Source organism: Ptiloglossa arizonensis, chromosome 1 (genome assembly GCF_051014685.1).
Source record: "Ptiloglossa arizonensis isolate GNS036 chromosome 1, iyPtiAriz1_principal, whole genome shotgun sequence".
In the NCBI taxonomy this organism is placed as follows: domain Eukaryota; kingdom Metazoa; phylum Arthropoda; class Insecta; order Hymenoptera; family Colletidae; genus Ptiloglossa; species Ptiloglossa arizonensis.
Genome location: NC_135048.1, coordinates 19,107,850 through 19,120,048, shown reverse-complemented (window position 1 = coordinate 19,120,048; position 12,199 = coordinate 19,107,850). Strand labels below are relative to the sequence as shown.

Here is a 12,199-nt window from a genome sequence, read left to right as displayed (position 1 = left end):
AATTCAGGGCGGCGCGACCCTTGAGAGGTTCGAAACGAAAGCCATTATTCTCCACGGCATCCCTTGGCAGCAACAGCTTGTTTACTCCGTCTCTGTCTCGCGACGATTATTCAAAGTCTCGATTTCGCTGTTCGAAGCGACAATCGTCGTCACACACCGAGCAAACTCTCCGCTGCTTGAAATTGCTACGGTAACGCAACTCTCTGCTTGCAACGCGTTACGACACGCACTGCACATCTAGCATAACCGTTAATTACGCATTATGTAAAAGCCCCAAGCCGTGTAAAGCCACGCGAACGATTCCAGTGCCACGTTCGAGTTTACCTAGAAACGTAAGTTCGACGCTCGTTTCCGGAAGAGGGGGGAAAAACAAAAAGAAAAAGAAAAAAAAAAGAAGAAGAAGAAACTCGTTACAATTCCGTGGTCAGCTTTCCCCTAGAAGAAACAGCACTTTGAGCGATTACTCAGACCACGCGTGTCAGAGGTAACGGTCAGTTGGAGGGACTCGTGAGGGATTTTAAATTGGCGAACGTAATCGCGACTTCTTCTCGCGGTGAGTCCGACCACGGTAGAACGGTTAACTGGATCGTAGCCACGTTTCGGAATTAATTGCGTTTCCATGGTCGGTTGTTAGGAGCCGCGATGTCTACGACAGTGACAGTGCTAGCGATTTTTACACGTGGTAAATTTCGTGTTCGACTTCGTCTCCTCTCGAAACTGCTAGTTTAACGTACGAACGTTTAATCGATGCTCCTCGGACGATGGATTTGTATTTACCTTTTTCTCGATCGATCGATCGAATCGTATCGAACTTGCGTCACATTCCGGATAACGATTTCAAGAACACCTCTCTCTCTCTCTCTGTATCTCTCTGTTGCTTAACGTTCACTAATGTAGAATCGATGAGAATCCAAAATTTCGTGCAAGGATTACCGCGAGAAATGTGGATCAATTCCTCGAAGGAAGAAACGACGCGCTACGGTTCCTGTATTGCACACTCGAGTGCACCGCGAGTGCACCGGCAGATTTATGCAAACCGAATGCAAACCGTCCACTTACTTTCTCCGTGAATAAACATCCAGTAAAATGTTTCTTTGGAAATCTTGCGTCACCGTGGCCCTTCGTTATCGTGATCCGAGTCACGCAACGGACAACGATCTCTCGAACGTTGTACTCTTCGAGGCATTGTCTCCGATGGTAATGGCACCGCGTGACGCGTCGGGCATCGATTTTAATAAAGGTTCCTTGAAAAACGCAGGAATCGAAAAACAATTGATTTATCAACGACCGTTTGTTCCGGTAATTGGTTTAGACGTTCGCGATACTTGTGTTTGCCCTTTCGCGGATAATGCTTTCATACGTTCGTTGACATCGCAAACGTCCGTGTAGTTCCTACTCTACGTATATCCATAATTTATCAACCATTTTGGATATGTACCTCTACGGTGTAATATGTATTTCTAGTTTGTTATTCGACACCAAACTCTTGCGTTGAAGGAACCTCGTATGACGCTGTACGGTGTTAATAATTGCTCGAACACGATTCTAGAGAATGGTAATAAGTATTATAAATCTATCGATTGTTTTCTCCACTTCTGTTAGCTTTAGGTATCAATTGTTCCGTTGTTTGGAGTCTTACACGAATGGTCGGTATTTTTTCTTTGCGAAGCGTTTCTTGTATTTTAAAGCGTTTATTTCCGCTAATAATAATAGTAATGATAATAATAATAATAACAAGAACAACAATAATAATAATAACAATAATAACGATAATAATAATAATAGCAATAATAATATACTTCCAACGCAACCTTTCTTGCGTCAATCACGTTGTCTCGAGATTGCATCGTTCGACCCTGCGTCATTACTCTGCATCATTCTGCGTCATCGTACCCCTGTGTCACCGAATCCTTACTCATGCTTGGAAACACTATGATCAAAACTTTGCCCTATCCTATTACACTCGCGTCTACGTCAAAATCCTCAAGACTTGGAACAATCCCTAAAGAAGAAACATTCGAACTCTGAACGCTTCTTAGCTGGTTTCTACGTCGATATTCGTTCGCTGCGGTAGAATTCTATATCCACGATCGACTCGTTGCTAATTTGCGCCAATAGCAACATCGTAAATCATTCCACGTCCGTAATAGAATAATCGTAATTTATTTTTTTATACATTATATTAAAATGCTCGTATAATATTTTTTAATACAATATAACGAAATTACTAAAGTATTTAAAGCCAAACGCAATATTAACGATCAAGTTCGGTACGATAAACTTCGAAGCATGGAACCACGTGTAAGCCAACGACACATTTTCGAACTTGATTTTTTCTTTCGATGCCTCGTTCGAATATACGGATGGAAAATGTCTTTCGGTAACTCTACCAGGATTGTTACTATTTGATGCAACTAAACATCTCATATCTGATTTTTCTTTCCCATATTTTTGCAATAATTAACTTACAAGGGTTAAACGAAATTTGGCAAACGGTAATTTTGTCGCAGTTGCTGATTGCTGTAAACAATACGATAGTTAACTATTTGAAGCGTGCAGCGTTGCCAGATACCCGATCAACAAAAGTATCTCGTGTAAAGTATGAAATAAAAGTACATATCGTACCAACGTATATATACGTTCTCCGTACCTCAGCGACCGCTTTTCCAGAACGTATATATACGCTCTCCGTACCTCAGCGACCACATTTCCAGAGCGTATATATACGCTTTCTGTACCTCAGCGACCACTTTTCCAGAACGTATATATACGCTCTTTGTATCTCAGCGACCGCTTTTCCAGAACGTATATATACGGTCTCCGTACCTCAGCGACCGTTTTTCCAGAGCGTATATACACGCTGTTGATACCTCAGCGACCACTTTTCCAGAGCGTATATATACGCTCTAGAGTACCTCAGCGACCACTTTTCCAGAGCGTATATATACGCTCTAGAGTACCTCAACGACCGTTTTTCCAGAGCGAAATATACACGTTGTTGATACTTCAGCGACCACTTTTCCAGAGCGTATATATACGCTCTTCGTATACGAATAGTCATTCTTCGAGGGCGTATATATACGCCCGCCGGATATACTGTAATCTACCGGTAGTTCCAGCGTAAAAGTCGACTCGTGGCAAGTGTTTCACACTTGAAGTTAAATCTTGGTAAAACTATGTCGGCGTGATCGCATCCGCGATGGACACCCGAGCCTGGTGCACGTTCCCAGCAAAGTGGTACCGTCGGTAAACTGCATGACCCGGCTTGATGGCTTTGCAACTACTGGCACGACCTTCCACCGTGACCTTGGTGCTCACCTGTCAAGTACCTTGTTCTAACGTGGCGTACTGCAACGCGCTCCATTTCCCTACGCCCGTATGCCCGAGCGAAAGAGAGTGGCGCTGACCTTCGCGTTCACCTTTCCGCGGTGGCCAGTGCGTTTCTCGATCTGTACTCAATGTACCGTTTCGAGGAGCGTTTTATTCACCTAATTGCCGGGTTCGGTCGGATCGCGTGCCTCGCTAATGAGTCGCCGCGAACCAAAAGTCGAACCGGGAATATATGTTCCGCGAGATCGGAAATTTTGTTACGCATGGAGAGATTTAATTGCGGACCGAGGAACGGGGCGATTTGTCCGCCCGTGATTTTTTATTCCGCGCGGAACAGTGCAGCGTCAAACCGAGGAGAAAGCGTGGAACTATCTGAAATTCAAATTAATCGAACGAACAACTCGGGAATCGATCGCGAGCTACGGAACGGATACCGCGACTCCTCGAGAAGCTCGAACCGTTTTCACGAGCAAAGTGCAGCCAGTTTTGCTGCACTTCCTCGGTCAGCGAAACGATCGATCGTTGCTCGAGAGGGAAAGTTACCAAGAGATTCGACGCGAAGCTGGAAACGTTTTGTGCCGTTTTTTTTGGTTTATTTGTAAAGAAATTTCGCGAGAAGGAATCAATCGTTACGTAGAGATATCTCGCGGGAAGGAATCAATCGGTTTCTAGAAATATTTCACGAGAAGGAATTAATGGGTTTGTGAAGAACGAGTAGCGAGGGATTTGGAGTCAAACTCGGTGTAACTAAAGTCTCTATGTACCGTTACGAACATTTAGGTACTGCATCTTATCTCGATACTTAAATGCACTATTTTGTAAAGTCCTTAAGAAATGGTCAAAATTTAGGATTTCATCTGTAAAAAATGATACGGTTTCGTTATTAAAAATGGGGCACCTGTACAGGATACATGCATAGTTGCACTTTAAGTAAAATCGAATTTAAGTTTTACGATTTCAATGTTTCGAAAATTATACACAACGGTCGCTACCATGCGTGTCGTTATATCGAGGGAGAAATCTGTCGTATCGAGGAAGTACTGTACCTTCGATAAACCGTTTGAACTGTAATTTATAATAAATACCATTGCTTTGTAGAGTTTTCTTCGAGAGCGTGACTCGCGTGTCAATGCAAATCTATATATTGCATTAATTTGCGATCGAAGTAATGCATGCGCGTTATCGATACACTGTAGAGTGTCGGTGGAATTTTCACCTCGTTATTAGAAACGCACAACAGTGCTATTTGAAAGTATATATTGCCCGATGCAATAATTCAGAAAACGTACCGTAGGTATGTTCACCGTTCATTTGTAAAGGTTAGCTCGTGTTCTGTTATTTTTGCAGAAATGGTATCAAATACACGGATAGAAAGTAAATGAATTAACAAACATTCGATCGATACCATCTGCGCGTTGATCGCTCGGAGAATTTTCTGTGACTCACCGGTCAGTATGTAGCGCAATTTTCACTGTCACGAGCGCATAACGATAAAATATTACATAATACGATCGAGTTAAACTATATCGTCACGAGTGGTGCAGTTATCTCACTGGGGGTCACCGGTGATCGTCGTGCCATACGAATGCGTTCAATCGATATTAAAACGTCCCGCTTAATAACGAATTCAACACGTTGCGAATTATTGTTATTACTCCGCTTCGTAACATTAATCGTACCTTAAGTGTGCGCAGTTCGTTTATACAGATCGTCCCTGCAATAAAGAATATAGGAACTATAGGGAAATGTATCACGTCTACCAAAATATGTATCGTTAAAAGTCAAACTATTCGATTATTCAATGGAACTCTTGTTATTTTTCATTATCATCGTAACACTTGTGCTATCCAGAATTATATAAGCGTTTTAAATAAACTCGATAACGTCGGTCGGTAGTGACCCCCTCAGCGCCATTGAGATGTCAAGTGCTCGTTATCAGTGACCTCCAGGGCAGTCAACGTGTCAAGCATTAGGAAAAGTATGATCGCTGATTAAATAAAAGTTCAGTAGCGCTCAACTATATACAAAAAAAAACTAACCCCCCTCCCCCCCCCTCCCCTACACACTACTGTATACGTTCCTTCGGCTCGAACAATCTTAAAATTCGAACGACCCACGATAGAATCGAATTTCATCCGTTAATGAAAATTAAAACTCGTACATTTGACGTTATATCTTCGCGAGAGTATTACCAATGAATTGCTACGGTTCTGCCGATGAAAATGAGCCCAAACACGACCTTATTCGGACTATGTTTAATTATACGAAATTCATAGTTTTTCAAAAACGACTCGCATAACCTATAAGTGAAAGCGGTCCGAATACGGTCGTGTTTGGTCTCATTTTCATCGGGAGAATCTCGCCGATTCGTTGATCATGTTTTCGCGAAGATACAGCGAAAAATATAAATATTGTTAGCTCGCATTTGTTACACCGTTACGGTATCGCTTTGAAGTACGATCGAACGTCTCTGATACAAGGCTCGCACTTGTATCTTTCACTTTCCTCGTCTTACGGTTTATTCACGGCTGGATCTCGACTCGAGATGAAAATAAATAAATAAATTCGTAACCAACTACGTGCAAACCTTTATTTTCAATTTTTTGTATATAATCGCTAGGGCACACGCTGCGCGAGAGAGATGCGCCGCGATGATCGAAGGTACCAATGGATGCAACGAGTGCTCAAAACCGCGGGAAAATTTGAAAACAGTTAACCTACCCGTCGCCGTCGAGAGTAATGGCAGTGTCGGCGAGAACCCGGAGTACAAGACCAACGGTCGCCCTGTCGTGACAATCGATACCAAGAAGACAACTTTCCTCGGCATCTTGCCTCCCCGTGCAGGACACGACGACCAGATATCGCGTCCTTCCTTGATGCACCGATTCGAGTTTCACTGCCTGAAATCAGAACGTGGAATTCGTTATTACAGATGCGATTGCACACGATCGAATTTTTTTTTCTTCTTTTTTTTTTCGAGGTCTAATAGAGGGTGTGCACGGTAATACACAGACACGGTTTCGGCTATTGAAAAAGAATTCGTACGAACGTACGTCTTATTTGATTTTGCTCCAGAGATAGAAATATTGTTCTGTTGCACAGTATTCGCCCGCTACTAGAGGAAGTACTCAAAGTGACCATCTGGTAGCTATTTGGGTCCAAGCGGAATATTTTGGTCACCGGGGGGGTAGTTTTATGGTCGAGTGTGCCACGAAACTCGTGTTGTTAGGATCTTGGTTTCCTACATTTGTCACGTGCAATTTGAAACTCACGATGACCGAGAGATTCTTAGAGACAGAGCAGGAAAATGTCAAGAGTAGACTAGACATCAAACAGACGTTCAAGGAGAGCTTGTGGTGCATCAGCTTTTTTTTGCGTTTTATATTAACATAGATCGAACAAGTACAATTTAAATTTGTAATTGCGGAAATTAAACGTTACTTGGCTCGTTACGTGCGAAATTATCGTGTTTTCAAAATCGATGTTAACTTTTTTCCGATTTATCGAGACACATTTTATTTCAAGGGGAGAATAATTTAAAATAATTTATTTACTTTTTAAGCACGATGCGTGCTATAAATAGGACATTGACACCTGGAGATACTTATAATTGTATGCACCTGGCAGGTGTACCCCGAGCTTTTTTAGATTACGTTCACATAACGGCCAGCTGGAAGAATATAACACTGCCAGTTACATTTGCTCGGTCATAGTGGACGAAACAAATATATAATATTTAAAAACTCGAGATAAAATTAAATTTATACGATAAACTTTGTAAATCTCTTAATTAATTATCGCCAAATATAATACTTTTACAGAAAAATCGAATAAATATACACCGAATGTAATACCTTTTTATTACAATGACACGATATTGTATAAAACAGGTTACAAGAAATTTATAAAAATACTTTACTCGTTATTCGACTTCGTACCTCAAAGACCACGTGACGTTCAAACAATGTATTCAACGTACTTCGACCAGGATACTGGTACAGTGGATTATCGTCACTGTGGGAGTGCTGGTGTGATAAATTGAATTTTAATCATAAAATTGTCTACCTTTGTATAAATGTAGAACGCGCACGACGCAGGTGTAATTCAAATTTCATGTACCGCAAATCCGTAATGCATCGAAGTGCATCGTGTGCAAGTGAAATGCTGCGCTAAGTAAAATATTGTATTTAGGCTTAATGAAGTGTAAAAAGGAAACGGAGAGAAAATTGCAATAAAGACGTCGGGAAATTTTGATCTGATCCCATACACTTGACCGGAGATCGCTATCGCGAAGTCGTCTCGAGACACGAAACAGAACTTGCCTCGGGGTTAATGACACTGCAACGAAGCGCAGTTGCACAACCGTAACGTTCATGCTGTTTCCTCTGACGAATGTTTTCTTCTTTCATCGATATCACTGAGAAATAAATAATATTATATACATTGTACACAACCGGTTGTTCGATAAGTTTTATCGTTCGATAAAACTTATCGAACAACCTAGTACTATACTGTTAAGTAAGTTTTATCGAACGACAAAATTTATCGAACAACCTAGTACTATACTGTTAAATAAGTTTTATCGAACGACAAAATTTATCGAACAACCTAGTATTGTACTGTTAAGTAAGTTTTATCGAACGACAAAATTTATCGAACAACCTAGTACTATACTGTTAAGTAAGTTTTATCGAACGACAAAATTTATCGAACAACCTAATACTATACTGTTAAGTAAGTTTTATCGAACGACAAAATTTATCGAACAACCTAGTACTATACTGTTAAGTAAGTTTTATCGAACGACAAAATTTATCGAACAACCTAGTACTGTACTGTTAAGTAAGTTTTATCGAACGACAAAATTTATCGAACAACCTAGTACTATACTGTTAAGTAAGTTTTATCGAACGACAAAATTTATCGAACAACCTAGTACTATACTGTTAAGTAAGTTTTATCGAACGACAAAATTTATCGAACAACCTAGTACTGTACTGTTAAGTAAGTTTTATCGAACGACAAAATTTATCGAACAACCTAGTACTGTACTGTTAAGTAAGTTTTATCGAACGACAAAATTTATCGAACAACCTAGTACTGTACTGTTAAGTAAGTTTTATCGAACGACAAAATTTATCGAACAACCTAGTACTATACTGTTAAATAAGTTTTATCGAACGAGGAAACTCATCGAACAACTTAGTATGCGTGTCTTTCGCAATTTTGAACGCAATTTTTTCACTGTTGCAAATATTGTTAGAGGTGAGTTGTCTAAAAATGGAAAAAAATAGAAAAGGCCCTGCGACGCTTCTAAGAAATTGTTTTCGAAATTCCAAAATCGAAAACGAAATTTCCAAAGTACGGATACTACATTCTTCCCGAGTGGAAGTATAATACATCAATCTCTCGAGTTTCACACCTTTGAGAGAGATCTCGAACAATATGGTTCCCAAATAGGATTCTTAACTCGTTAAAGTCATTTCATCAAAGCTACACGAAGCATGGAAGTGCAAAAAAGTTCCGGAATAAAGTACTACATCGTTTCGTTGATTAACCACCGACCCTAATGCGTATACTTTTTGTCGTGTTCGCATAAATTTCTCGGTCTGTGAGTCTTACAGTATTTTTTTTTCTTTTTTATTATTATACTCTTCCTTGAGACTGCCGAGATTCCACGATAAGAAGGTTACATTTGCTGGAAAAAGAAAAAAAAGAAAAATAGAATTTTATTCTGAACCGGATGTTTGGACAGAGATGGATACACAGATATATTATTGTACATCCGATATTAAGTATACACCGGTTGATAACCTAGAATATTTTCCAGCGAAAGAAATAAAAGGATCTATGGATATATATATTGTCGATAATTCGAAGAAAAGAATCGTATCGAGATTACGTTGAAATTCGAACGAGGAACTTGAGAATCGATTGTATCGCAAAAATATAATACATTTCGTTAACTGTTTCTTCGCACAGTATGGAGTCAATGAGAATTATTAGGATAAATTGAATCAGAACCAATTAGTACCAACGATAAACCGAGTAAGCATACTCATGTATATTTTATACGTTTCGACCTTAGTTTCGGATCTCCTTCGGTAAATAATATTAATATCTGCTAAAAATTATACAAAAAGCTAATTTATAGCAGATAAGATCTTACATGTCGCGAACTAATTTTTTGCACAAATTAATATCACATTGTGAAGAAAATCTGAAACAAAGTTCGAACCGTGTAAAATATAAACGAGTATGCTTGTTTGGATTATCATCCTTACCGATTCATTTTATTTTCTTACGAGCATTATCTCGAACCTTTGAATATTTAAATCTAAATAAATTAACAGAATTTGTAATTGTCACAATTTCGAGCACTGTTGCAAAGTGCTCCTCACAGTCGGTTTCTTTGGTTAATCTTAAATTAACCCATTTGCATCATCGGTCTGCTTAGGCTGCCGCGTTCAAATATCAGCAACGTTCAACTGGTTGATCGTACTATATGTGCAGTAACGAACATCAAAATTATTTATGGAGTTTGTTAACAATATACTGTTTAAAACGATTAATACACAATATTGTATAGCAAAATATTTTATTATAGGCTTTTTTGCGTGCCGCGCGAATTTTTTGCGTGCCGCGACACTCGTAGTGGCAGTTTGAAAGATTTTTACAAAAGAGTAAAACTTATTTAGTTAAATAACTGATGTATATTAAATACACAGTGTTTAATACACTGATGTATATTAAACCAATGGAACCAAAAAGTTCTCAGAAATGGTTAAACATACCAGTTGCAACTGGTAAAATGGGAGTCGTAGGCTCGCGGATTATTTCGCGCTCGGTGATAGTCGATAGTCGCTAATCGCGTATTATTCCGCGCTCTATGTATTCAAATTTTCAAATTTTTAAATTTTCAAAAATTTAGATTTTCAAATTTTCAAAAATTTAGATTTTCAAATTTTCAAAAATTTAGATTTTCAAATTTTCAAAAATTTAGATTTTCAAATTTTCAAAAATTTAGATTTTCAAATTTTCAAATATTTAATTTTTCAAATTTTCAAATTTTTAAAATTTCAAATTTTTAAATTCCATCGTTCCCCCTGTTGTTCAGTTTCGCCACCAGTCGCTAAACTCGATTGGAATTTTCTACAAAAAGAAGACTATTCCAACAATTAATCTCGTTTAAAGTAGAAATTGTAGATAAGCTTTAATAGAAACTATCATGTATATACAAACGTAGTTTCTTTTTATTTTAATTTATTATCGAACCGTATACGACGATGGTGTGCAAAATTAATTGTCATTGACACTTGGGTTAACGAATCATCGATCAGTCATTGGGTTAATTAATTATCAATAACCTTAAATTACTTCCGTGTTGTACGTCATTGTATCAGTTTCGACGTTAATTAACGCAATACAAATACAGAAGTACGTTAAACGAAAAAGGTACGATTCACGTCTCTTCTCCTGCATCACGTGATTCTTCTTCGACAAGTTTTTTTTTTCTCTCTCCACTTCCATACTTTCCAAGACGTCGAAGGTGTTAATTTTTCCTGGTTCAGCCTGTATGCCAAAGTATTTATCAGAGAGAAGATGAATTTAAGTTATTAGACGAGAAGAAAGTTCAGCTTCGTGCGAATTTAGACTTTGGAAACGGAAAGTAACGAAATAATTGCCGGATAGAAACTATCCGCAGGATTCTTTAACGATTAAAGTTAAAGGCTACCGGTTAAGCAAGCCCATTCGTTTAATAATCGATACACCTGACCAAATCATTCACGGCTAGTGATAAATCATACGAAATGTATTAGCCGGCTATAGAGCAAAACCATTGCGAGAACATTCTCTGCAAACTAGTTTAATTGCTCTTACCTTGAGTGACCTGAAGTTACAGGTCATTGAAGTTGATACGAAAGGAGCTGTTGAAGCGCAAAAACAGAGCGTACACGCTACTTTCTAAAACATGATCTAAATATTCCGTACGCCAGATGTTTGACTCTTGAAATTCTCGTTTCGTACAAAATTCAGTGCAACGCGTGCTCGCTTCCAGGTCATTCTCTGTACGCGAATCTTGTCAAAAATTCCATCCAATGAAATTTCACCGAACGGTTACAATTCTGTCTCGATCATATTTCTCTCAAAACGAGGCAAATTACCGACAGTTTTCCGTACCGCTGTAAATTTGATCGTTTTCAGGCGCCGAGTATTTTTCCAAAATTCTACGAACATCCATTCAAATGTCCGATTTTAGAATCGAGAAATTGAGAACGCGTCTAAACAACTTTCACTACGATACGAGTAAAGTTATCGTACTGCAACTTGAATAGGAATATTCTACAGTTTATACTTATACTGTAATTACACTTCCACTTAACCCTGTTTCATTAATGTAACAAACGTAAAGAAATCAGTACGAAGACGATGAAATCCCAGCTCCGACGGTGTTCTATACGTATTTAAAACCCGTTAATGGTTTCTGAATGTAGCGGTAGCGGCAATAAAATGAAATAGTAATTCAATTTAAAAGTAATCAAGATGTGCTCGAAATCTCTCGAGTGTTTGAACCGGAAGGAGAAGCAAATTTTTCTCTCGTATCGTATTTAAGGATTTATTTTATTTAATAAACGACCTCTTCGTTCAGTACAGCGAAATTCATTAAATTTCTAAAATAACCAACGTACGCGGTGCTTTGCTTTCTCGAGTAATTATGAGCCTGAAATGAAACATTTTATACCCAAGTTACTTGTTTCAAGTATTTACCGAATGTGATAAACGATTCTTAAAAAAAAAAAGAAAAGAAAGAAAAAACGATGTATTTTCATCGTAATATTTTGGAAATTCGTGAAACAGAGTTTTTAAC

The 12,199-nt window shown here is 38.6% G+C and overlaps 1 protein-coding gene across 4 annotated transcripts in view; it reads right to left on the bottom strand.

Annotated features, from left to right (window-relative positions):
- The window catches only part of Ssh (Protein phosphatase Slingshot), a 149,939-nt gene that overhangs the window by 50,297 nt on the left and 87,443 nt on the right, over nucleotides 1-12,199 (bottom strand). For 3 of the 4 annotated variants that reach the window (XM_076318780.1, XM_076318790.1, XM_076318798.1), the window contains one exon: nucleotides 6,052-6,230. In XM_076318780.1, the coding sequence (XP_076174895.1) occupies nucleotides 6,052-6,230 (179 nt within the window). Of the gene's footprint in view, nucleotides 1-5,009; nucleotides 5,045-6,051; nucleotides 6,231-12,199 lie in introns of those variants that run through there. The other variant, XM_076318815.1, reaches the window with a different exon arrangement.